Source organism: Oncorhynchus keta, chromosome 33 (assembly GCF_023373465.1).
Source record: "Oncorhynchus keta strain PuntledgeMale-10-30-2019 chromosome 33, Oket_V2, whole genome shotgun sequence".
NCBI classification, from domain to species: domain Eukaryota; kingdom Metazoa; phylum Chordata; class Actinopteri; order Salmoniformes; family Salmonidae; genus Oncorhynchus; species Oncorhynchus keta.
The window spans coordinates 23,870,945-23,896,283 of record NC_068453.1 but is presented as its reverse complement, the minus strand read 5'-3'; the positions used below and the strand labels follow the sequence as shown (position 1 = coordinate 23,896,283).

The 25,339-nt window shown below is 45.6% G+C and overlaps 1 protein-coding gene across 1 annotated transcript in view; it reads right to left on the bottom strand.

Moving 5' to 3' along the window:
• Positions 1–25,339, bottom strand: part of LOC118370769 (ankyrin repeat and sterile alpha motif domain-containing protein 1B-like) — a 495,760-nt gene that overhangs the window by 200,244 nt on the left and 270,177 nt on the right. Inside the window, 3 exon segments of the mRNA XM_052492534.1 lie at positions 141–187; positions 190–282; positions 23,697–23,850. Coding sequence (XP_052348494.1) covers positions 141–187; positions 190–282; positions 23,697–23,850 — 294 coding nt within the window.

Sequence of the window (25,339 nt, the reverse complement as noted above, 5' to 3'; positions counted from 1 at the left end):
TGTGTGTGTGTGTGTGTGTGTGTGTGTGTGTGTGTGTGTGTGTGTGTGTGTGTGTGTGTGTGTGTGTGTGTGTGTGTGTGTGTGTGTGTGTGTGTGTGTGTGTGTGTGTGGCGCGGGGAGGTTTACATTATGTGTCTCACCTGTGGGTGGATGACTCTGTCAATGCTCTTCAGGGCAGTGTCTGGGGAGGGGGAGAGCAGTCTGGAGTAGGACCCGTCGGTGAGGAGCTGTTCCTATGGTTACACAGCTCCGGCTCAGTCACCATCACCTGGGGAGAGTGGCCTTGAAAGAGAGAGAGAGAGAGAAAGGGAGAGGGGGGGGTGGGGGAGTGGAGAGAGAGAGCGAGACAAGAGAAGGGGGGTGTATATTTAATTAAGCCTGGATCAAATGAAGAGCAATCCAAACAGAGAGACAGAACAGCAGGTATCCATGGAGGGTCAAAGCTGCAATGCATTTCCACTGGAGTTCAGATGTGAACCTCAGATGTGGCAGCTGCCATGTGCGCTCAAATGGCCAACCAACTGAGGACATCTTTCTCTCTGTCTTAACTGTTTCTCACACATCAACACACACACACACACCTCTGAAGGAGTGAGAGAGGAAAGAGTGGCCTGATGAGGACTCAGATGTCAGAGTTGATTTCCCCAGTGTGTGATCAGAGAAAATAAGAAACAGAGAGGGAGGAGAGGAAAGAGAGGGAGGAAAGAGAGGGAGGAGAGGAAAGAGAGGGAGGGGAAACGAGTTCAGAGGGTGGACAGAATCTAATTTCTCAACCACATTAAAGGGAAAAACCATCCATTTCAATCAGCAGTCAACAAGAGAGACGTACACACATGTGCGTGCACGTGTAGTCTATCCATCAGTCCTTGTCGTGCTACACAAACGTACAGCCGCTCAAATATTTGTCCAATTCGACCTTGACACAGACATGGGGAATCACACAGAGGTATCCTTCTCAAGAGGACCAGGAGGACACGTTATCTCCAGGTATCCTTCTCAAGAGGACCAGGAGGACACGTTATCTCCAGGTATCCTTCTCAAGAGGACCAGGAGGACACGTTATCTCCAGGTATCCTTCTCAAGAGGACCAGGAGGACACGTTATCTCCAGGTATCCTTCTCAAGAGGACCAGGAGGACACGTTATCTCCAGGTATCCTTCTCAAGAGGACCAGGAGGACACATTATCTCCAGGTATCCTTCTCAAGAGGACCAGGAGGACGCGTTATCTCCAGGTATCCTTCTCAAGAGGACCAGGAGGACACGTTATCTCCAGGTATCCTTCTCAAGAGGACCAGGAGGACACGTTATCTCCAGGTATCCTTCTCAAGAGGACCAGGAGGACACGTTATCTCCAGGTATCCTTCTCAAGAGGACCAGGAGGACACGTTATCTCCAGGTATCCTTCTCAAGAGGACCAGGAGGACAAGTTATCTCCAGGTATCCTTCTCAAGAGGACCAGGAGGACACGTTATCTCCAGGTATCCTTCTCAAGAGGACCAGGAGGACACGTTATCTCCAGGTATCCTTCTCAAGAGGACCAGGAGGACACGTTATCTCCAGGTATCCTTCTCAAGAGGACCAGGAGGACACGTTATCTCCAGGTATCCTTCTCAAGAGGACCAGGAGGACACGTTATCTCCAGGTATCCTTCTCAAGAGGACCAGGAGGACACGTTATCTCCAGGTATCCTTCTCAAGAGGACCAGGAGGACACATTATCTCCAGGTATCCTTCTCAAGAGGACCAGGAGGACGCGTTATCTCCAGGTATCCTTCTCAAGAGGACCAGGAGGACGCGTTATCTCCAGGTATCCTTCTCAAGAGGACCAGGAGGACACGTTATCTCCCGGGAGTCAAAACAAAAAAGTGGCTTAATTAAGTACCTGTAGTAATTAGTAGCATTCTGTGTTTTCCCAAGCAAAACTGACTGCTTTTGATAAAAACACTTCTCTGCCTTTCCAATGAAAAATGATTAGAACAAAATGTATACAGAACCTGTCAAAAGTTTGGACACACCTGCTCATTCCAGGGTTTTTCTTTATTCTTACAATGTTCCACATTTTACAATAATAGTGAAGACATCAAATCATGGAATTATGTGTGCATAGCTGTCATGAAGGCAAAGGGTGGCTACTTTGAAGAATCTAAAATATATTTTGATTTGTTAAACACTTTATTGATTACTACATGATTCCATATGTGTTATTTCATAGCTTTGATGTCTTCACTATCATTCTACAATGTAGAAAACAGTCAAAATAAAGAAGAACCCTTGAATGAGTAGGTGTGTCAAAACTTGACTGGTCCTGTAGAGCTACTGTCCTGTAGGTTAACTCCAACCCTGTTCCTGTAGAGCTACCGTCCTGTAGGTTAACTCCAACCCTGTTCCTGTAGAGCTACCGTCCTGTAGATTTTAACTCCCACCCTGTTCTGTAGAGCTACTGTCCTGTAGGTTAACTCCAACCCTGTTCCTGTAGAGCTACCGTCCTGTAGGTTAACTCCAACCCTGTTCCTGTAGAGCTACCGTCCTGTAGATTTTAACTCCCACCCTGTTCTGTAGAGCTACTGTCCTGTAGGTTAACTCCAACCCTGTTCCTGTAGAGCTACTGTCCTGTAGGTTTTAACTCCAACCCTGTTACTGTAGAGCTACCGTCCTGTAGGTTTTAACTCCAACCCTGGTACTGTAGAGCTACCGTCCTGTAGGTTTTAACTCCAACCATGTTCCTGCAGAGCTACCGTCCTGTAGATTAACTCCAACCATGTTCCTGTAGAGCTACAGTCCTGTAGGTTTTAAATACCACCCCTATTCAATAATAATAATAATAATAATAATAATAATATATGCCATTTAGCTGACGCTTTTATCCAAAGCGACTTACAGTCATGTGTGCATACATTCTACGTATGGGTGGTCCCGGGAATCGAACCCACTACCCTGGCGTTACAAGCGCCATGCTCTACCAACTGAGCCACAGAAGGACCACTGAGCCACAGAAGGACCACCGTCCTGTAGTTAAAACCTACAGGACGGTAGCTCTACAGGAGTTAACCTGATGAAACTCCAACCCTGTTCCTGCAGAGCTACCGTCCTGTAGGTTTTAACTCCAACCCTGTTCCTGTAGAGCTACCGTCCTGTAGGTTTTAACTCCAACCCTGTTCCTGTAGAGCTACCGTCCTGTAGGTTAACTCCTGTAGAGCTACCGTCCTGTAGGTTTTAACTCCAACCCTGTTCCTGTAGAGCTACCGTCCTGTAGGTTTTAACTACAAACCTGCTACTGTAGAGCTACCATCCTGTAGGTTAACTCCAACCCTGTTCCTGTAGAGCTACCGTCCTGTAGGTTTTAACTCCAACCCTGTTCCTGTAGAGCTACCATCCTGTAGGTTAACTACAAACCTGCTACTGTAGAGCTACCGTCCTGTAGGTTTTAACACCAACCCTGTTCCTGTAGAGATACCGTCCTGTAGGTTTTAACTCCCACCCTGTTCCTGTAGAGCTACCGTCCTGTAGGTTTTAACTCCAACCCTGTTCCTGTAGAGCTACCGTCCTGTAGGTTTTAACTCCCACCCTGTTCCTGTAGAGATACCGTCCTGTAGGGTTTTGCTACAACCCTGTTCCTGTAGAGCTACCGTCCTGTAGGGTTTAACTCCAACCCTGTTCCTGTAGAGATACCGTCATGTAGGTTTTAACTCCCACCCTGTTCCTGTAGAGATACCGTCCTGTAGGGTTTTGCTACAACCCTGTTCCTGTAGAGCTACCGTCCTGTAGGTTTTAACTCCAACCCTGTTCCTGTAGAGATACCGTCATGTAGGTTTTAACTCCCACCCTGTTCCTGTAGAGATACCGTCCTGTAGGTTTTACCTCCAACCCTGTTCCTGTAGAGATACCGTCCTGTAGGTTTTAACTCCCACCCTGTTCCTGTAGAGATACCGTCCTGTAGGTTTTAACTCCCACCCTGTTCCTGTAGAGATACCGTCCTGTAGGTTTTAACTCCCACCCTGTTCCTGGAGAGATACCGTCCTGTAGGTTTTAACTCCCACCCTGTTCCTGTAGAGATACCGTCCTGTAGGTTTTAACTCCCACCCTGTTCCTGTAGAGATACCGTCCTGTAGGTTTTAACTCCCACCCTGTTCCTGTAGAGATACCGTCCTGTAGGTTTTAACTCCCACCCTGTTCCTGTAGAGATACCGTCCTGTAGGTTTTAACTCCCACCCTGTTCCTGTAGAGATACCGTCCTGTAGGTTTTAACTCCCACCCTGTTCCTGTAGAGATACCGTCCTGTAGGTTTTAACTCCCACCCTGTTCCTGGAGAGATACCGTCCTGTAGGTTTTAACTCCCACCCTGTTCCTGGAGAGATACCGTCCTGTAGGTTTTAACTCCCACCCTGTTCCTGTAGAGATACCGTCCTGTAGGTTTTAACTCCCACCCTGTTCCTGTAGAGATACCGTCCTGTAGGTTTTAACTCCCACCCTGTTCCTGGAGAGATACCGTCCTGTAGGTTTTAACTCCCACCCTGTTCCTGGAGAGATACCGTCCTGTAGGTTTTAACTCCCACCCTGTTCCTGTAGAGATACCGTCCTGTAGGTTTTAACTCCCACCCTGTTCCTGTAGAGATACCGTCCTGTAGGTTTTAACTCCCACCCTGTTCCTGGAGAGATACCGTCCTGTAGGTTTTAACTCCCACCCTGTTCCTGTAGAGATACCGTCCTGTAGGTTTTAACTCCCACCCTGTTCCTGTAGAGATACCGTCCTGTAGGTTTTAACTCCCACCCTGTTCCTGTAGAGATACCGTCCTGTAGGTTTTAACTCCCACCCTGTTCCTGGAGAGATACCGTCCTGTAGGTTTTAACTCCCACCCTGTTCCTGTAGAGATACCGTCCTGTAGGTTTTAACTCCCACCCTGTTCCTGTAGAGATACCGTCCTGTAGGTTTTAACTCCCACCCTGTTCCTGTAGAGATACCGTCCTGTAGGTTTTAACTCCCACCCTGTTCCTGGAGAGATACCGTCCTGTAGGTTTTAACTCCCACCCTGTTCCTGGAGAGATACCGTCCTGTAGGTTTTAACTCCCACCCTGTTCCTGTAGAGATACCGTCCTGTAGGTTTTAACTCCCACCCTGTTCCTGGAGAGATACCGTCCTGTAGGTTTTAACTCCCACCCTGTTCCTGGAGAGATACCGTCCTGTAGGTTTTAACTCCCACCCTGTTCCTGGAGAGATACCGTCCTGTAGGTTTTAACTCCCACCCTGTTCCTGGAGAGATACCGTCCTGTAGGTTTTAACTCCCACCCTGTTCCTGGAGAGATACCGTCCTGTAGGTTTTAACTCCCACCCTGTTCCTGTAGAGATACCGTCCTGTAGGTTTTAACTCCCACCCTGTTCCTGTAGAGATACCGTCCTGTAGGTTTTAACTCCCACCCTGTTCCTGTAGAGATACCGTCCTGTAGGTTTTAACTCCCACCCTGTTCCTGTAGAGATACCGTCCTGTAGGTTTTAACTCCCACCCTGTTCCTGTAGAGATACCGTCCTGTAGGTTTTAACTCCCACCCTGTTCCTGTAGAGATACCGTCCTGTAGGTTTTAACTCCCACCCTGTTCCTGGAGAGATACCGTCCTGTAGGTTTTAACTCCCACCCTGTTCCTGTAGAGATACCGTCCTGTAGGTTTTAACTCCCACCCTGTTCCTGTAGAGATACCGTCCTGTAGGTTTTAACTCCCACCCTGTTCCTGTAGAGATACCGTCCTGTAGGTTTTAACTCCCACCCTGTTCCTGGAGAGATACCGTCCTGTAGGTTTTAACTCCCACCCTGTTCCTGGAGAGATACTGTCCTGTAGGTTTTAACTCCCACCCTGTTCCTGTAGAGATACCGTCCTGTAGGTTTTAACTCCCACCCTGTTCCTGTAGAGATACCGTCCTGTAGGTTTTAACTCCCACCCTGTTCCTGGAGAGATACCGTCCTGTAGGTTTTAACTCCCACCCTGTTCCTGTAGAGATACCGTCCTGTAGGTTTTAACTCCCACCCTGTTCCTGGAGAGATACCGTCCTGTAGGTTTTAACTCCCACCCTGTTCCTGTAGAGATACCGTCCTGTAGGTTTTAACTCCCACCCTGTTCCTGGAGAGATACCGTCCTGTAGGTTTTAACTCCCACCCTGTTCCTGGAGAGATACCGTCCTGTAGGTTTTAACTCCCACCCTGTTCCTGTAGAGATACCGTCCTGTAGGTTTTAACTCCCACCCTGTTCCTGTAGAGATACCGTCCTGTAGGTTTTAACTCCCACCCTGTTCCTGGAGAGATACCGTCCTGTAGGTTTTAACTCCCACCCTGTTCCTGGAGAGATACCGTCCTGTAGGTTTTAACTCCCACCCTGTTCCTGTAGAGATACCGTCCTGTAGGTTTTAACTCCCACCCTGTTCCTGGAGAGATACCGTCCTGTAGGTTTTAACTCCCACCCTGTTCCTGGAGAGATACCGTCCTGTAGGTTTTAACTCCCACCCTGTTCCTGGAGAGATACCGTCCTGTAGGTTTTAACTCCCACCCTGTTCCTGGAGAGATACCGTCCTGTAGGTTTTAACTCCCACCCTGTTCCTGGAGAGATACCGTCCTGTAGGTTTTAACTCCCACCCTGTTCCTGGAGAGATACCGTCCTGTAGGTTTTAACTCCCACCCTGTTCCTGTAGAGATACCGTCCTGTAGGTTTTAACTCCCACCCTGTTCCTGTAGAGATACCGTCCTGTAGGTTTTAACTCCCACCCTGTTCCTGGAGAGATACCGTCCTGTAGGTTTTAACTCCCACCCTGTTCCTGGAGAGATACCGTCCTGTAGGTTTTAACTCCCACCCTGTTCCTGTAGAGATACCGTCCTGTAGGTTTTAACTCCCACCCTGTTCCTGTAGAGATACCGTCCTGTAGGTTTTAACTCCCACCCTGTTCCTGGAGAGATACCGTCCTGTAGGTTTTAACTCCCACCCTGTTCCTGGAGAGATACCGTCCTGTAGGTTTTAACTCCCACCCTGTTCCTGTAGAGATACCGTCCTGTAGGTTTTAACTCCCACCCTGTTCCTGGAGAGATACCGTCCTGTAGGTTTTAACTCCCACCCTGTTCCTGGAGAGATACCGTCCTGTAGGTTTTAACTCCCACCCTGTTCCTGGAGAGATACCGTCCTGTAGGTTTTAACTCCCACCCTGTTCCTGGAGAGATACCGTCCTGTAGGTTTTAACTCCCACCCTGTTCCTGGAGAGATACCGTCCTGTAGGTTTTAACTCCCACCCTGTTCCTGGAGAGATACCGTCCTGTAGGTTTTAACTCCCACCCTGTTCCTGTAGAGATACCGTCCTGTAGGTTTTAACTCCCACCCTGTTCCTGTAGAGATACCGTCCTGTAGGTTTTAACTCCCACCCTGTTCCTGTAGAGATACCGTCCTGTAGGTTTTAACTCCCACCCTGTTCCTGTAGAGATACCGTCCTGTAGGTTTTAACTCCCACCCTGTTCCTGTAGAGATACCGTCCTGTAGGTTTTAACTCCCACCCTGTTCCTGTAGAGATACCGTCCTGTAGGTTTTAACTCCCACCCTGTTCCTGGAGAGATACCGTCCTGTAGGTTTTAACTCCCACCCTGTTCCTGGAGAGATACCGTCCTGTAGGTTTTAACTCCCACCCTGTTCCTGTAGAGATACCGTCCTGTAGGTTTTAACTCCCACCCTGTTCCTGGAGAGATACCGTCCTGTAGGTTTTAACTCCCACCCTGTTCCTGGAGAGATACCGTCCTGTAGGTTTTAACTCCCACCCTGTTCCTGTAGAGATACCGTCCTGTAGGTTTTAACTCCCACCCTGTTCCTGGAGAGATACCGTCCTGTAGGTTTTAACTCCCACCCTGTTCCTGGAGAGATACCGTCCTGTAGGTTTTAACTCCCACCCTGTTCCTGTAGAGATACCGTCCTGTAGGTTTTAACTCCCACCCTGTACCTGGAGAGCTACAGTCCTGTAGGTTTTAACTCCCACCCTGTTCCTGTAGAGATACCGTCCTGTAGGTTTTAACTCCAACCCTGTTCCTGGAGAGATACCGTCCTGTAGGTTTTAACTCCCACCCTGTTCCTGGAGAGATACCGTCCTGTAGGTTTTAACTCCCACCCTGTTCCTGTAGAGATACCGTCCTGTAGGTTTTAACTCCCACCCTGTTCCTGTAGAGATACCGTCCTGTAGGTTTTAACTCCCACCCTGTTCCTGGAGAGATACCGTCCTGTAGGTTTTAACTCCCACCCTGTTCCTGGAGAGATACCGTCCTGTAGGTTTTAACTCCCACCCTGTTCCTGTAGAGATACCGTCCTGTAGGTTTTAACTCCCACCCTGTTCCTGGAGAGATACCGTCCTGTAGGTTTTAACTCCCACCCTGTTCCTGGAGAGATACCGTCCTGTAGGTTTTAACTCCCACCCTGTTCCTGGAGAGATACCGTCCTGTAGGTTTTAACTCCCACCCTGTTCCTGGAGAGATACCGTCCTGTAGGTTTTAACTCCCACCCTGTTCCTGGAGAGATACCGTCCTGTAGGTTTTAACTCCCACCCTGTTCCTGGAGAGATACCGTCCTGTAGGTTTTAACTCCCACCCTGTTCCTGGAGAGATACCGTCCTGTAGGTTTTAACTCCCACCCTGTTCCTGGAGAGATACCGTCCTGTAGGTTTTAACTCCCACCCTGTTCCTGTAGAGATACCGTCCTGTAGGTTTTAACTCCCACCCTGTTCCTGTAGAGATACCGTCCTGTAGGTTTTAACTCCCACCCTGTTCCTGGAGAGATACCGTCCTGTAGGTTTTAACTCCCACCCTGTTCCTGTAGAGATACCGTCCTGTAGGTTTTAACTCCCACCCTGTTCCTGTAGAGATACCGTCCTGTAGGTTTTAACTCCCACCCTGTTCCTGGAGAGATACCGTCCTGTAGGTTTTAACTCCCACCCTGTTCCTGGAGAGATACCGTCCTGTAGGTTTTAACTCCCACCCTGTTCCTGGAGAGATACCGTCCTGTAGGTTTTAACTCCCACCCTGTTCCTGGAGAGATACCGTCCTGTAGGTTTTAACTCCCACCCTGTTCCTGGAGAGATACCGTCCTGTAGGTTTTAACTCCCACCCTGTTCCTGTAGAGATACCGTCCTGTAGGTTTTAACTCCCACCCTGTTCCTGGAGAGATACCGTCCTGTAGGTTTTAACTCCCACCCTGTTCCAGTAGAGATACCGTCCTGTAGGTTTTAACTCCCACCCTGTTCCTGGAGAGATACCGTCCTGTAGGTTTTAACTCCCACCCTGTTCCTGGAGAGATACCGTCCTGTAGGTTTTAACTCCCACCCTGTTCCTGTAGAGATACCGTCCTGTAGGTTTTAACTCCCACCCTGTTCCTGTAGAGATACCGTCCTGTAGGTTTTAACTCCCACCCTGTTCCTGTAGAGATACCGTCCTGTAGGTTTTAACTCCCACCCTGTTCCTGGAGAGATACCGTCCTGTAGGTTTTAACTCCCACCCTGTTCCTGTAGAGATACCGTCCTGTAGGTTTTAACTCCCACCCTGTTCCTGGAGAGATACCGTCCTGTAGGTTTTAACTCCCACCCTGTTCCTGGAGAGATACCGTCCTGTAGGTTTTAACTCCCACCCTGTTCCTGGAGAGATACCGTCCTGTAGGTTTTAACTCCCACCCTGTTCCTGTAGAGATACCGTCCTGTAGGTTTTAACTCCCACCCTGTTCCTGGAGAGATACCGTCCTGTAGGTTTTAACTCCCACCCTGTTCCTGGAGAGATACCGTCCTGTAGGTTTTAACTCCCACCCTGTTCCTGTAGAGATACCGTCCTGTAGGTTTTAACTCCCACCCTGTTCCTGGAGAGATACCGTCCTGTAGGTTTTAACTCCCACCCTGTTCCTGGAGAGATACCGTCCTGTAGGTTTTAACTCCCACCCTGTTCCTGGAGAGATACCGTCCTGTAGGTTTTAACTCCCACCCTGTTCCTGGAGAGATACCGTCCTGTAGGTTTTAACTCCCACCCTGTTCCTGGAGAGATACCGTCCTGTAGGTTTTAACTCCCACCCTGTTCCTGTAGAGATACCGTCCTGTAGGTTTTAACTCCCACCCTGTTCCTGTAGAGATACCGTCCTGTAGGTTTTAACTCCCACCCTGTTCCTGTAGAGATACCGTCCTGTAGGTTTTAACTCCCACCCTGTTCCTGGAGAGATACCGTCCTGTAGGTTTTAACTCCCACCCTGTTCCTGGAGAGATACCGTCCTGTAGGTTTTAACTCCCACCCTGTTCCTGGAGAGATACCGTCCTGTAGGTTTTAACTCCCACCCTGTTCCTGGAGAGATACCGTCCTGTAGGTTTTAACTCCCACCCTGTTCCTGGAGAGATACCGTCCTGTAGGTTTTAACTCCCACCCTGTTCCTGGAGAGATACCGTCCTGTAGGTTTTAACTCCCACCCTGTTCCTGGAGAGATACCGTCCTGTAGGTTTTAACTCCCACCCTGTTCCTGTAGAGATACCGTCCTGTAGGTTTTAACTCCCACCCTGTTCCTGTAGAGATACCGTCCTGTAGGTTTTAACTCCCACCCTGTTCCTGGAGAGATACCGTCCTGTAGGTTTTAACTCCCACCCTGTTCCTGGAGAGATACCGTCCTGTAGGTTTTAACTCCCACCCTGTTCCTGTAGAGATACCGTCCTGTAGGTTTTAACTCCCACCCTGTTCCTGTAGAGATACCGTCCTGTAGGTTTTAACTCCCACCCTGTTCCTGGAGAGATACCGTCCTGTAGGTTTTAACTCCCACCCTGTTCCTGGAGAGATACCGTCCTGTAGGTTTTAACTCCCACCCTGTTCCTGTAGAGATACCGTCCTGTAGGTTTTAACTCCCACCCTGTTCCTGGAGAGATACCGTCCTGTAGGTTTTAACTCCCACCCTGTTCCTGGAGAGATACCGTCCTGTAGGTTTTAACTCCCACCCTGTTCCTGGAGAGATACCGTCCTGTAGGTTTTAACTCCCACCCTGTTCCTGGAGAGATACCGTCCTGTAGGTTTTAACTCCCACCCTGTTCCTGGAGAGATACCGTCCTGTAGGTTTTAACTCCCACCCTGTTCCTGGAGAGATACCGTCCTGTAGGTTTTAACTCCCACCCTGTTCCTGGAGAGATACCGTCCTGTAGGTTTTAACTCCCACCCTGTTCCTGTAGAGATACCGTCCTGTAGGTTTTAACTCCAACCCTGTACCTGGAGAGCTACAGTCCTGTAGGTTTTAACTCCCACCCTGTTCCTGTAGAGATACCGTCCTGTAGGTTTTAACTCCAACTCTGTTCCTGGAGAGATACCGTCCTGTAGGTTTTAACTCCCACCCTGTTCCTGGAGAGATACCGTCCTGTAGGTTTTAACTCTAATCTAGAGCATATAATAATGAGCTGGTTGATACCTGAATCAGGTCAGTTACAACTGGGGTTAGAGCGAAAACCAACAGGTGGGCAGTGCTCCATCAACAGGGTTGTAGAGCCATGTCCTAGCGTACTGCACAAGTTGACTGCAGGCATTTACTTAAAAAGGAACAACAAATATATAACATCAAATCAAATTTTATTGGTCGCAAACATATATTTAGCAGATGTTATTGCAGGTGTGGTGAAATGCTTATTACTAAAATATAAACTCAGCAAATAAAGAAACGTCCTTTCACTGGCAACTGCGTTTATTTTCAGCAAACTTAACAAGTGTAAATATTTGTATGAAAATAACAAGATTCAACAACAGACATAAACTGAACAAGTTCCACAGACATGTGACTAACAGAAATGGAATAATGTGTCCCTGAACAAAGGGGGGTCAAAATAAAAAGTTACAGTCAGTATCTGGTGTGGCCACCAGCTGCATTAAGTACTGCAGTGCAGCTCCTCCTCACAAATTATTTTTGAAAGACAGGGTCCTGAAAAAGGGTTGTTTCTTTTTTTTCAGAGTTTATATTGAAATGTATAAAAACATATATATAAGAAATTGTTTCAATAGTATTGACGGTATAGAAAAACTCACATCTGGACATCGAAGCCAGTTCCACTGCGTTTTTATAATCAGGGACTGATGGAGAACAGGGACACCAGGTAGGTGCAATTAATTCATCAGATAGAACAGAAAACCAGTATGTTCTGGACCTTGTATGGTAAGTGTTGAATACACCTGGTACATACAGTATACCATCCAAACCTATCTGGGAGGAAGAAAGTGTTTGTATGAGAAGATAGGTAGAGAGACCGAGATAAAGAGACAAGGTAGAGAGACCGAGATAAAGAGACAAAGTGACAGATAGAGAGGGGGGGGGGGTCAGAGGGATAAATATAAACAGATATGGTATTTTCTATTTTCTTGTGGAGTAAATAAGCCTGTCAGCACTGATGATTGACGTGAGGGTGTGTGTGTGTGTGTCACAAAGACAGTCTGAGGGAGGGAGGTAGTTGATGGGAGATGTAGAGAAAGAGTGGGCTATAAGATAGAGAGATACAGCAGAGAGGAGAGAGAGGGAGGAAGAAAGTGTTTGTATGAGATGGAGAAGGTAGGTAGAGAGAGAGAAAGGGGGAGACAGAGAGAGACAGCAAGACAGAGATAGATAGAGAAATAGAAAGAAAGAGAGAGAGAGAGAGAGAGAGAGAGAGAGGGGCGATCAGAGGTATAAATATAGAACGATATGGTATTTTCCTGTAGAGTAAATAAGCCTGTCAGCACTGATGATTGGTGAGAGGGTGTGTGTGTGTTGCAAAGACAGTCTGTGTGTTAGCAGCAGACAGACCAGTCTGTGTTAATAGGCCAGACCAGCAGTACAGCTAGTTAATGCAGGCATGCAGTACAGCAGGGTTCCCCAACTGTCGGCCAGCGGGGCGAATTTGGCCGCGTGTGATTTTATTTGCCCCCCCTCCCAAGATTTTTGAGCAAAATAAAACTGGTTAAACTTGATAAACAAGTCTGTAAAAAGACCAGCAAATCAGCTCATAGTGATTGTAATTTAGGAAATATATTTCCTAAAGTATTCTCACGCATTATAGGTAGATATGTGATTGTATACAAATATAATCATGTTTTGAAATGATTATGTTTTAGTCAAATATTATATCTGTTTGGGCTTCTTGCAGTCAATTTGCAGTCTACAAATGATTCATAATTATGTTCTGGCCCTCCGACCCTCCACTCAAGAAAAAATATGCCCGCGGCTGAATCTAGTTGATGCTCCCTGCTGTACAGTATGTACTGATGGGATATTATCCTGGGGCTATATAGGGTGTGTGTGTATGTAGAGTATATGTGTGTTTGGGTTTATGTGCGTGTTTGTGTGTGTAGCTGCTCACATGCTCCCAATGCCATACCCCATTAACCAATTACAGTTAAGCTCCCACTATCATGTCGCAGAATGCACCAATTACAGTTAAGCTCCCACTATCATGTCGCAGAATGCACCAATTACAGTTAAGCTCCCACTATCATGTCGCAGAATGCACCATTTACAGGTCTGCCTCTCAACGCTACATCTCATACAGGATTGTCCTTTAGTGTCGAATGTGCAACAAAACAACATGCTACTTTGAAACAGCTATGGTACACACACGGAATAGGCTTGAGAACCTCCAGCCGGACAGGAGGAGAGGAGGAGCCCAGATACTTCACACCCAGGGAAAGAGCATCCAAACTGGGCTTCCAGAGAGCAAAATCCCCTCTTTCTGGAACTATCCTAACACAGCTTGACACGACACAGCAAAACAAAAGCTTGCACCACAACTGGGCACCTGACAAAACGCTCACACACACACACTATTTTCTCGGTCTTTATCGGTGTCCACACTTGAACTTTAACCTTTGAAAGTTCTCAGATCAGAAAGAGTGTTTACGAACATGAAATCATGTGGAATTCTAACAGCACATAATTTGGAGGGGGTGATTCTAGTCATTTGATGTTCAGCTGTCTGTGGATCAATAGGCCCAGAACTTTCACAACTTTCAGCTCGATAGCACTATCAGAGCAATCTAAAACCATTTCAGAGATGTGCTATCTTGCCCTAGTGATACCACACCAGAGCAATCTAAAACCATTTCAGAGATGTGCTATCTTGCCCTAGTGATACCACACCAGAGCAATCTAAAACCATTTCAGAGATGTGCTATCTTGCCCTAGTGATACCACACCAGAGCAATCTAAAACCATTTCAGAGATGTGCTATCTTGCCCTAGTGATACCACACCAGAGCAATCTAAAACCATTTCAGAGATGTGCTATCTTGTCCTAGTGATACCGCACCAGAGCAATCTAAAACCATTTCAGAGATGTGCTATCTTGCCCTAGTGATACCGCACCAGAGCAATCTAAAACCATTTCAGAGATGTGCTATCTTGCCCTAGTGATACCGCACCAGAGCAATCTAAAACCATTTCAGAGATGTGCTATCTTGCCCTAGTGATACCACACCAGAGCAATCTAAAACCATTTCAGAGATGTGCTATCTTGTCCTAGTGATACCGCACCAGAGCAATCTAAAACCATTTCAGAGATGTGCTATCTTGTCCTAGTGATACCGCACCAGAGCAATCTAAAACCATTTCAGAGATGTGCTATCTTGTCCTAGTGATACCGCACCAGAGCAATCTAAAACCATTTCAGAGATGTGCTATCTTGCCCTAGTGATACCGCACCAGAGCAATCTAAAACCATTTCAGAGATGTGCTATCTTGCCCTAGTGATACCGCACCAGAGCAATCTAAAACCATTTCAGAGATGTGCTATCTTGCCCTAGTGATACCACACCAGAGCAATCTAAAACCATTTCAGAGATGTGCTATCTTGCCCTAGTGATACCGCACCAGAGCAATCTAAAACCATTTCAGAGATGTGCTATCTTGCCCTAGTGATACCACACCAGAGCAATCTAAAACCATTTCAGAGATGTGCTATCTTGTCCTAGTGATACCGCACCAGAGCAATCTAAAACCATTTCAGAGATGTGCTATCTTGCCCTAGTGATACCGCACCAGAGCAATCTAAAACCATTTCAGAGATGTGCTATCTTGCCCTAGTGATACCGCACCAGAGCAATCTAAAACCATTTCAGAGATGTGCTATCTTGCCCTAGTGATACCACACCAGAGCAATCTAAAACCATTTCAGAGATGTGCTATCTTGTCCTAGTGATACCGCACCAGAGCAATCTAAAACCATTTCAGAGATGTGCTATCTTGTCCTAGTGATACCGCACCAGAGCAATCTAAAACCATTTCAGAGATGTGCTATCTTGTCCTAGTGATACCACACCAGAGCAATCTAAAACCATTTCAGAGATGTGCTATCTTGTCCTAGTGATACCGCACCAGAGCAATCTAAAACCATTTCAGAGATGTGCTATCTTGCCCTAGTGATACCACACCAGAGCAATCTAAAACCATTTCAGAGATGTGCTATCTTGCCCTAGTGATACCACACCAGAGCAATCTAAAACCATTTCAGAGATGTGCTATCTTGCCCTAGTGATACCACACCAGAGCAATCTAAAACCATTTCAGAGATGTGCTATCTTGCCCTAGTGATACCACACCAGAGCAATCTAAAACCATTTCAGAGATGTGCTATCTTGCCCTAGTGATACCGCACCAGAGCAATCTAAAACCATTTCAGAGATGTGCTATCTTGCCCTAGTGATACCACACCAGAGCAATCTAAAACCATTTCAGAGATGTGCTATCTTGCCCTAGTGATACCGCACCAGAGCAATCTAAAACCATTTCAGAGATGTGCTATCTTGCCCTAGTGATACCGCACCAGAGCAATCTAAAACCATTTCAGAGATGTGCTATCTTGCCCTAGTGATACCGCACCAGAGCAATCTAAAACCATTTCAGAGATGTGCTATCTTGCCCTAGTGATACCGCACCAGAGCAATCTAAAACCATTTCAGAGATGTGCTATCTTGCCCTAGTGATACCGCACCAGAGCAATCTAAAACCATTTCAGAGATGTGCTATCTTGCCCTAGTGATACCGCACCAGAGCAATCTAAAACCATTTCAGAGATGTGCTATCTTGCCCTAGTGATACCGCACCAGAGCAATCTAAAACCATTTCAGAGATGTGCTATCTTGCCCTAGTGATACCGCACCAGAGCAATCTAAAACCATTTCAGAGATGTGCTATCTTGCCCTAGTGATACCGCACCAGAGCAATCTAAAACCATTTCAGAGATGTGCTATCTTGCCCTAGTGATACCGCACCAGAGCAATCTAAAACCATTTCAGAGATGTGCTATCTTGCCCTAGTGATACCACACCAGAGCAATCTAAAACCATTTCAGAGATGTGCTATCTTGCCCTAGTGATACCGCACCAGAGCAATCTAAAACCATTTCAGAGATGTGCTATCTTGCCCTAGTGATACCGCACCAGAGCAATCTAAAACCATTTCAGAGATGTGCTATCTTGCCCTAGTGATACCACACCAGAGCAATCTAAAACCATTTCAGAGATGTGCTATCTTGCCCTAGTGATACCACACCAGAGCAATCTAAAACCATTTCAGAGATGTGCTATCTTGCCCTAGTGATACCGCACCAGAGCAATCTAAAACCATTTCAGAGATGTGCTATCTTGCCCTAGTGATACCGCACCAGAGCAATCTAAAACCATTTCAGAGATGTGCTATCTTGCCCTAGTGATACCACACCAGAGCAATCTAAAACCATTTCAGAGATGTGCTATCTTGCCCTAGTGATACCGCACCAGAGCAATCTAAAACCATTTCAGAGATGTGCTATCTTGCCCTAGTGATACCGCACCAGAGCAATCTAAAACCATTTCAGAGATGTGCTATCTTGCCCTAGTGATACCGCACCAGAGCAATCTAAAACCATTTCAGAGATGTGCTATCTTGCCCTAGTGATACCGCACCAGAGCAATCTAAAACCATTTCAGAGATGTGCTATCTTGCCCTAGTGATACCACACCAGAGCAATCTAAAACCATTTCAGAGATGTGCTATCTTGCCCTAGTGATACCGCACCAGAGCAATCTAAAACCATTTCAGAGATGTGCTATCTTGCCCTAGTGATACCGCACCAGAGCAATCTAAAACCATTTCAGAGATGTGCTATCTTGCCCTAGTGATACCGCACCAGAGCAATCTAAAACCATTTCAGAGATGTGCTATCTTGCCCTAGTGATACCACACCAGAGCAATCTAAAACCATTTCAGAGATGTGCTATCTTGCCCTAGTGATACCGCACCAGAGCAATCTAAAACCATTTCAGAGATGTGCTATCTTGCCCTAGTGATACCACACCAGAGCAATCTAAAACCATTTCAGAGATGTGCTATCTTGCCCTAGTGATACCACACCAGAGCAATCTAAAACCATTTCAGAGATGTGCTATCTTGCCCTAGTGATACCACACCAGAGCAATCTAAAACCATTTCAGAGATGTGCTATCTTGCCCTAGTGATACCGCACCAGAGCAATCTAAAACCATTTCAGAGATGTGCTATTATCTTGGCCTTTTTCATATCACAGATTACTGGCTCTCAGACATTGTTTTCTTGTGAGTCACCTAGTAAACAAAAAATGTTTCAAGCCAGGATCTGCCACTGAGGTAAAAGTTTGCAGACTTCATCCCAACAATTTTGATGTTTACATTTTCTTTTTTTAACAATTGCTGGAGACCCACAGGGTGTGTACGGTTTTGTTCCAGCCTTGCACTAATTAACAACAACTTTTTCAACTTATGATCAAACAGCTGACTGTCATAAATCCTTCAACTCCGATCCAAGTATACCATAGGTACTTCAAGGTTGAGTTGATATTTCTTGCTCAGTAGAAGCAGTTATTAGCACAGTAATATTGTATAGGCTGTGTTCAAACCTAGTCTTCCCTCTTGATATGAAAAGCATATTGTACCATCTGTCTCCTACCGTTTGGTCTCATGATAATTTGACTGTGTTCAGCCTTGCCATACTGATAATAATATCCATCTTGGTAGTATTCCACAACCCCAGCCTCTGACTCTAGAGAGATATGGTGTTGACGCTGTATGCATAAACACAGGTGGTTGGTCAATTAGATGTGAATATTAATGAGCAGTTCACCACTCCTCTTTAATGATTCAAACAAAATGGCTGCCAACAAGTGGCGGGGAAAATCTCAGCGTGCGGGAGGGAGGAGTGAAAGTGTGTGTGTGTGTGTAACGTGTGTGTATGCCTCACAATTTCTCCCACACCCCACCCCTCCTTGCCCATACTCAATGGGATGTGACTGTTCTAATGGCAGAGCCTGGAGAGTTAGTTGTGCTTCTTATTTCGTGTTGTCGTTGGTTAGTCTGAGCACAATTACCCAAATGTCACCTCCAGAGCTTCATCACGGGGGGAAATGGACTGGAACAGAACGACATCTTGGCTTTAGCCTCAGGGAAAGAAGGGAAGGAGGATAAAGGAGGGGGAGCAGAGAGGAGTGGAAGCATTGGATCAGAGGAAGGGAGGAGTAGATGCTGTGGGAGGGTCAATTGAAAGTGAAAGTTTGTGTGTGTCAAGAATTATTTTCCGGTGTGAGTGTGCACGCCTGTCTGCGTATATTTGGTGAGTGTGTGAGTGTGTGTGTGTGTGTGGCTGCAGTAGCCCAAGTGTTTCACCTTGGAGTCGATAGCCATTACCGCTAACCACTTAGCGGTGATAGCTAGCCGTCGGTCTCCTGCCCCGTACGTGATTGCAGGCCTCTAAGCCTCATCGTCACTATATTAAGACACCCTGCTTTCAACAGACCCATAATATCCCTGTCTGTGGGCTCCTTTATACGCTGTTAGATTATACAGTATATAAGAGTCCCTTACTATTCTAAATGTAACTGCATGGGAACAGATTGCTACTGTGCTGTGTCTTCCCCCCATTGACGTTTCCTGTTGTGCTGAGGAGGTTTCATTATGCAGTATGTGTAGCCTATGTGCTTCTGCAGCACACACAGAGACACAGTGGCTGTGAACGAGCCGTTTGAGGTGATCTTACACTGTGAAGGAGAGAGAGGGAGAGAAAGAGCAAGAGCGAGAGAGAAAGAGAAAGAGAGCGAGAGAGAAAGAGAGCGAGAGAGAAAGAGAGCGAGAGAGAAAGAGAGAGAGAGAGAAAGAGAGAGAGAGGGGGAAAGGAAGATTGAAGAGTACATTTAAGTAGACACACTGACAGGGGAAAGTGCAACACTAAGACATAATGCATACTGTGAGACAGCATGGTTATTTTTGGTGGATGCTACTGACTTAGTCATCATCATCTCATTATCATCTCTGAGGACAAGTTAGTAGTCCATATGTCATCCATAAGTCGTCCCTATGCCCCAGCCAGGTAGGTCTGCAGTAGCAGACAGGAAGGAGGTAGATTTGAGATGTAAAAAGTCTCTGTTCATTAAGACCAGAGGTTTAGAGCCTCCTTAGAGATGCTGCTGCTTCTGCCAGCTTACTATACAGCATAGGACAGGTATCTTTCCTTTAAAGCTGCTGCTGCCTGTTGCGCTGCCAGCTAACTATACAGCATAGGACAGGTATCTTTCCTTTAAAGCTGCTGCTGCCTGTTACGCTGCCAGCTAACTATACAGCATAGGACAGCATGTGACTGGGCTAGGGTTGAATACTGGGAACCAGGTTACTGAGATTTACTGAGATTTCCTTCCCAAACTCCACTCCCTTTTCCCAGGATAAATAACTGCGAGAAACCGGTACATTATAATAAAATTATTTCTATGAACAGCATGACATGAAATGGAACTATTAAATGATATGCAATGTCTAAATCTAGCTTCTCTACAGCCTTCGCTCTGCTACTTGCATGATCAATCATCAACGCCAGGGTGGGGACAGACAGCGCATCTCAGTACGGAGCGCAGTTTACAATGCCTGTTTCATCTCATCATGGTAACTTTTCATCTTGTGACAGGTAGGCCTACATTTCCTGCAACAGTCTATGTTACAGTAATTTAAAGACTGAATGCGTGTCTAATATACACATCTCCATCTGGCTTTCGGGGTCACCTTATTATTTTATTTGTAAAGATAATTGTTTTGTTTTAAACAGCCTATCACTCGAATATCATTGCTTTAAATCAGAGTGCATGTGAGCACTCTCTCACAGTCTCTCTCTCTCATCAATTCCATTCAAATTGCATCCAAAATAGATAACCCTGTTCAAGAATCTACTAGAAAATCTACGGCAAGATCTAAAAACGGTTGCCTAGTAATGATCAACAACCAATTTGACAGAGCTTGAAGAATGTTGAAAAGAATAATAGGTAAATATTGCGCAATCCAGGTGTGGAACGCTCTTATAGGCTTACCCAGAAAGACTCTCAGCTGCATTCGGGCTCCTGAGCTGACAAGGTACAAATCTGTAGTTCTGCCCCTAAACAGGCAGTTAACCCACTGTTCCTAGGCCATCATTGAAAATAAGAATTTGTTCTTAACTGACTTGCCTAGTTAAATAAAGGTTAAATTAAATCGCTGCCAAAGGTGCTTCTACAAAGTATTGACTCAGGGGTGTGAATACTTATGTAAATCAGACATTCACTTTGTCATTATGGGGTATTGTGGATGGGTGTGAAAAAACTATATTTTTAATACATTTTGAATTCAGGCTGTAACACAACAACATGTTGAGTTTGATTTCATCAGACCAGAGAATTTCTCATGGTCAGAGTCCTTTAGGTGCCTTTTGGCAAACTCCAAGTGGGCTGGCATGTGCCTTTTACTGAGGAGTGGCTTCGGTCCGGCCACTGATTGGTAGAGTGCCGCAGAGATGGGAGAACCTTGCAGAAGGACAACCATCTCCACAGAGGATCCCTGGAGCTCTGTCAGAGTGACCATCGGGTTCTTGGTGAACTCCCTGAGCAAGGCCCTTCTCCCCCAATTGGTCAGTTTGGCCGAGTGGCCAGCTCTAGGAAGATTATTGGTGGTTCAAAACTTCTTTCATTTAAAAATGATGGAGGCCACTGTGTTCTTGGGGACCTTCAATGCTGCAGAAATCTTTTGGTACCTTTCCCCAGACCTGTGCCGACACAATCCTTTCTCTGAGCTCTACAGACAATTCCTTTGACCTCATGGCTTGTTTTTTTTGCTCTGACATGCCTCGCCAACTGTGGGACCTGATATAGACTGATATGCCTTTCCAAATCATGTCCAATCAATTGAATTTACCACAGGTGGACTCCAAGTTGTAGAAATATCTCAAGGATGATCTGATGGAAACAGGATGGACCTGAGCTCAATTTCAAGTCTCATAGTAAAGGGTTTGAATAGTTATGTAAAGAAGGTATTTTCTGTTTTTTAAGTTTCATACATTTGCAAACATTTCTAAAAACCCGTTTTCAATTGTAAACTGTTTTCAATTTAATACATTTTAGAATAAGGATGTAACGTAACAAAATGTGGAAAAAATCAAGTGGTCTGAGTACTTTCCGAATGCACTATAGCTAGCTACATCTATGGCCTTTGTTCTTCTGTTGTGGGTAATGTGCAGTAGCCTATACTGTATATCATAGGCTATGTCTTGGATAACGGCACAATCATTTGGGTTTTTTGGTGCTTGGGTTCATAAAATGGCTTTAATGTATGGCTCATAAAATGTCTTTAATGTATGGCTCATAAAATGGCTTTAATGTATGGCTCATAAAATGGCTTTAATGTATGGCTCATAAAATGGCTTTACTGCATGGCTTATCAGGCTCAGGTAGCATCAGGCTTGAATTTTCATGCTGATCAAAGCTAATCAATTCCAGACATATTGATATGCTTCATACGCTTGCAATTTTGTCAAGAAAAACAGAGTTATCCAGAGAAAAGTGATTTATTCTTGGGATGGAACATTTGTAAAATACCGGGGAAATGTTCAGCCCCAGACTGGGCTCTTCCCCTTGTTCCATGTCTCTCTCGCACTCTTTCGGTCTCTCCTTCTCTCTATCTCTCGCTTTCTCTCCATGTCTCTCTCACACTCTCTCTCTCTGTCTCTTGTTTCTTTTCTCTCTCCAGAAAAGAGAGAGTGTGAGTGGCTCACAGTCATGTCTCATTACAGATCTGAGTGATTGGGCTAAATGCAGGAATCCCTGATTCCCCCCAGCCCTCCTCTGATTAGTTTAGTTAGCACTTATCCGGAGATGACCCCAGGAGAAATCTCACCTCTGAAGTCTGTGTGTGTATGAAGGAGTGACTCGGAGCGACTGTCCTTGTAGACTGAAATGAAGAAGCTCCACACACACACACCAGAGATGTATACAACGGCATTGTAGGTTTCCTTCACCCATTAGAAGTCAATCACACAGCAACATCCAGCCAAAAAACAAACAGCCTAACTCTCACCACGACTAATCCAACCACAGTTACCATGACAACCCACCTCTGACTCACCACCTTTTTACTGGGAGTGTGGTAGAGGCACAGTTGCCAGGACAACCCGTGGTGTAGCCCACCATGGTATTGGTAGAGAGTAAAATGAGAACCTTGGCCACTGTGCTGCGACGGCTGAGAACAGAACGGAGCTCTATGCCCTCGTCAAACATCAGGTCACACACTGACAGAGCGGATATGGTGTCAATGACGACGAGAACGTGGACCTGCTGCTGAGTGGTGACTGTGTGACAGTTTGGGTTAATCTTGATCTCCAGATATCCTACAGTATGAAACATCATCGTGTCCAGATCTCTTTTATTCACATCCAACAGCTGCGCCGGTGCAGACAGCGGTGACCGGGGGTAACTGCGGCCGATGGTAACGGAGGTGACTGTAGTTACGGAGATGACCATCGTTGTTCCTGTAATTACTTCATTATATACAGTACCAGTCAAACGTTAGAACACACCTACTCATTCCAGGGTTCGTCTTTATTTTTACTATTTCTACATTGTAGAATAATAGTGAAGAAATCATAAATATGAAATTCCACAAATGGAACTCTATGAAGCATTTATTTGGGCTGCAATTTCTGAGGCTGGTAACTCTAATGAACTTATCCTCTGCAGCAGAGGTAACTCTGGGTCTTCCTTTCCTGTGACGGTCCTCATGAGAGCCAGTTTCATCATAGCGATTGATGGTTTTTGCGACTGCACTTGAAGAAACTTTCAAAGTTCTTGACATTTTCCGTATTGACTGACCTTCACGTCTTAAAGAAATGGTGGACTGTCGTTTCCCTTTGCTTATTTGAGCTGTTCTTGCAATAATATGGACTTGGTCTTTTATCAAACAGGGCTATCGTCTGTATACCGACCCTACCTTGTCACGACACAACTTATTGGCTCAAACACATTAAGACGTAAAGAAATTCCACAAATTACCTAGGCACACCTGTTAATTGAAATGCATTCCAGGTAACTACCTCATGAAGCTGGTTGAGAAAATGCCAAGAGTGCACATCTGTCATCAAGGCAAAGGGTGGCTATTTGAAGAATCTAAAATCTAAAATATATTTTGATTTTTTTAACACTTTTTCGTTGACTATATGATTCCATGTGTTATTTCATAGTTTTGATGTCTTCACTATTATTCTACAATGCAGAAAATAGTCAAAATAAAGAATAACCCTTGAATAAGTAGGTGGTCTAAAAACTTGTGACCGGTAGTATATATTCAAAATGTACAGTAGTGCGGGTACTGACAACGGTGACGGAGGTGAATGTAGTATACAGAGGTTGTTAAACAGGTGGTCTGACTGTGTCCTTACCGTTGAGGGGGCAGGCGTTGAAGAGGCTGATGTCCAGCGAGCAGGGCTTGCGGGTCACGGCGGTGGTGACGGACTCATACGGATTGTCCTCATCCTCCGGTAAGAACACGTCAAGGGAGGGCGATGGTACGATCTCCGCCGAGCGCCTCGAGTCCTGATATTGGGAGGGAGAGAGAGAAAGAGAGAGAGCGTGAGAGAGGGAGGAACATGGCGAGAATTTCGTGGGTAGTTTCACGTGTGGAAACAAAATATTTGTGTGTCGGTACATTGACAAGCACGGCCAATGTTCAATGTATAACCTTGAATGTTGGATCAACAATGTTTGTTTACTGCCCTTGGTACCATCAGATCACACAAACAAGCCATCATCATAACTCATCCACCTCAAGGACACGGTTCCATTCAAACACTGTTCAGGCCTGCTCCCCTGCTGAATCTAGGGAGTTGATTGCACTGCAGTTGATTTAATAAGCACAATACACTGATTTGCAACAACAAAATAAGCAATGACAGAGAGGAAATACATAGAAAATACACAGAAAATACACAGAAATACACAGATTTAGTGTCACGTTCGTCGTAATGAGCGGACCAAGGCGCAGCGTGAGTTTAGTTTGAAATATTTTAATCTCCGTGAAACAAACAAAACAATAAAGAAACAACGAAGCGTGACGTCATGACAACAGGCAACTAAACACAAACAATAAAGAAACAATGAAGCGTGACGTCATGACAACAGGCAACTAAACACAAACAATAAAGAAACAACGAAGCGTGACGTCATGACAACAGGCAACTAAACACAAACAATAAAGAAACAACGAAGTGTGAAGTCATGACAACAGGCAACTAAACACAAACAATAAAGAAACAACGAAGCGTGACGTCATGACAACAGGCAACTAAACACAAACAATAAAGAAACAACGAAGCGTGACGTCATGACAACAGGCAACTAAACACAAACAAAGAAACAACGAAGCGTGACGTCATGACAACAGGCAATTAAACACAAACAAAGAAACAACGAAGCGTGACGTCTTGACAACAGGCAACTAAACACAAACAATAAAGAAACAACGAAGCGTGACGTCATGACAACAGGCAACTAAACACAAACAATAAAGAAACAACGAAGCGTGACGTCATGACAACAGGCAACTAAACACAAACAATAAAGAAACAACGAAGTGTGAAGTCATGACAACAGGCAACTAAACACAAACAATAAAGAAACAACGAAGCGTGACGTCATGACAACAGGCAACTAAACACAAACAATAAAGAAACAACGAAGCGTGACGTCATGACAACAGGCAACTAAACACAAACAATAAAGAAACAACGAAGCGTGACGTCATGACAACAGGCAACTAAACACAAACAATAAAGAAACAACGAAGCGTGACGTCATGACAACAGGCAACTAAACACAACCAATATCCCACAACACAGGTGGGGAAATGGCTACCATACCAATATGATCCCCAATCAGAGGCAACGATAAACAGCTGCCTCTAATTGGGAACCAAATTAGCACCAACATAGAAATAGACATACTAGAACACCCCCTAGTCACGCCCTGACCTACTACACTATAGAGAACCAAGGGCTCTCTATAGACAGGGCGTGACATTTAGCAA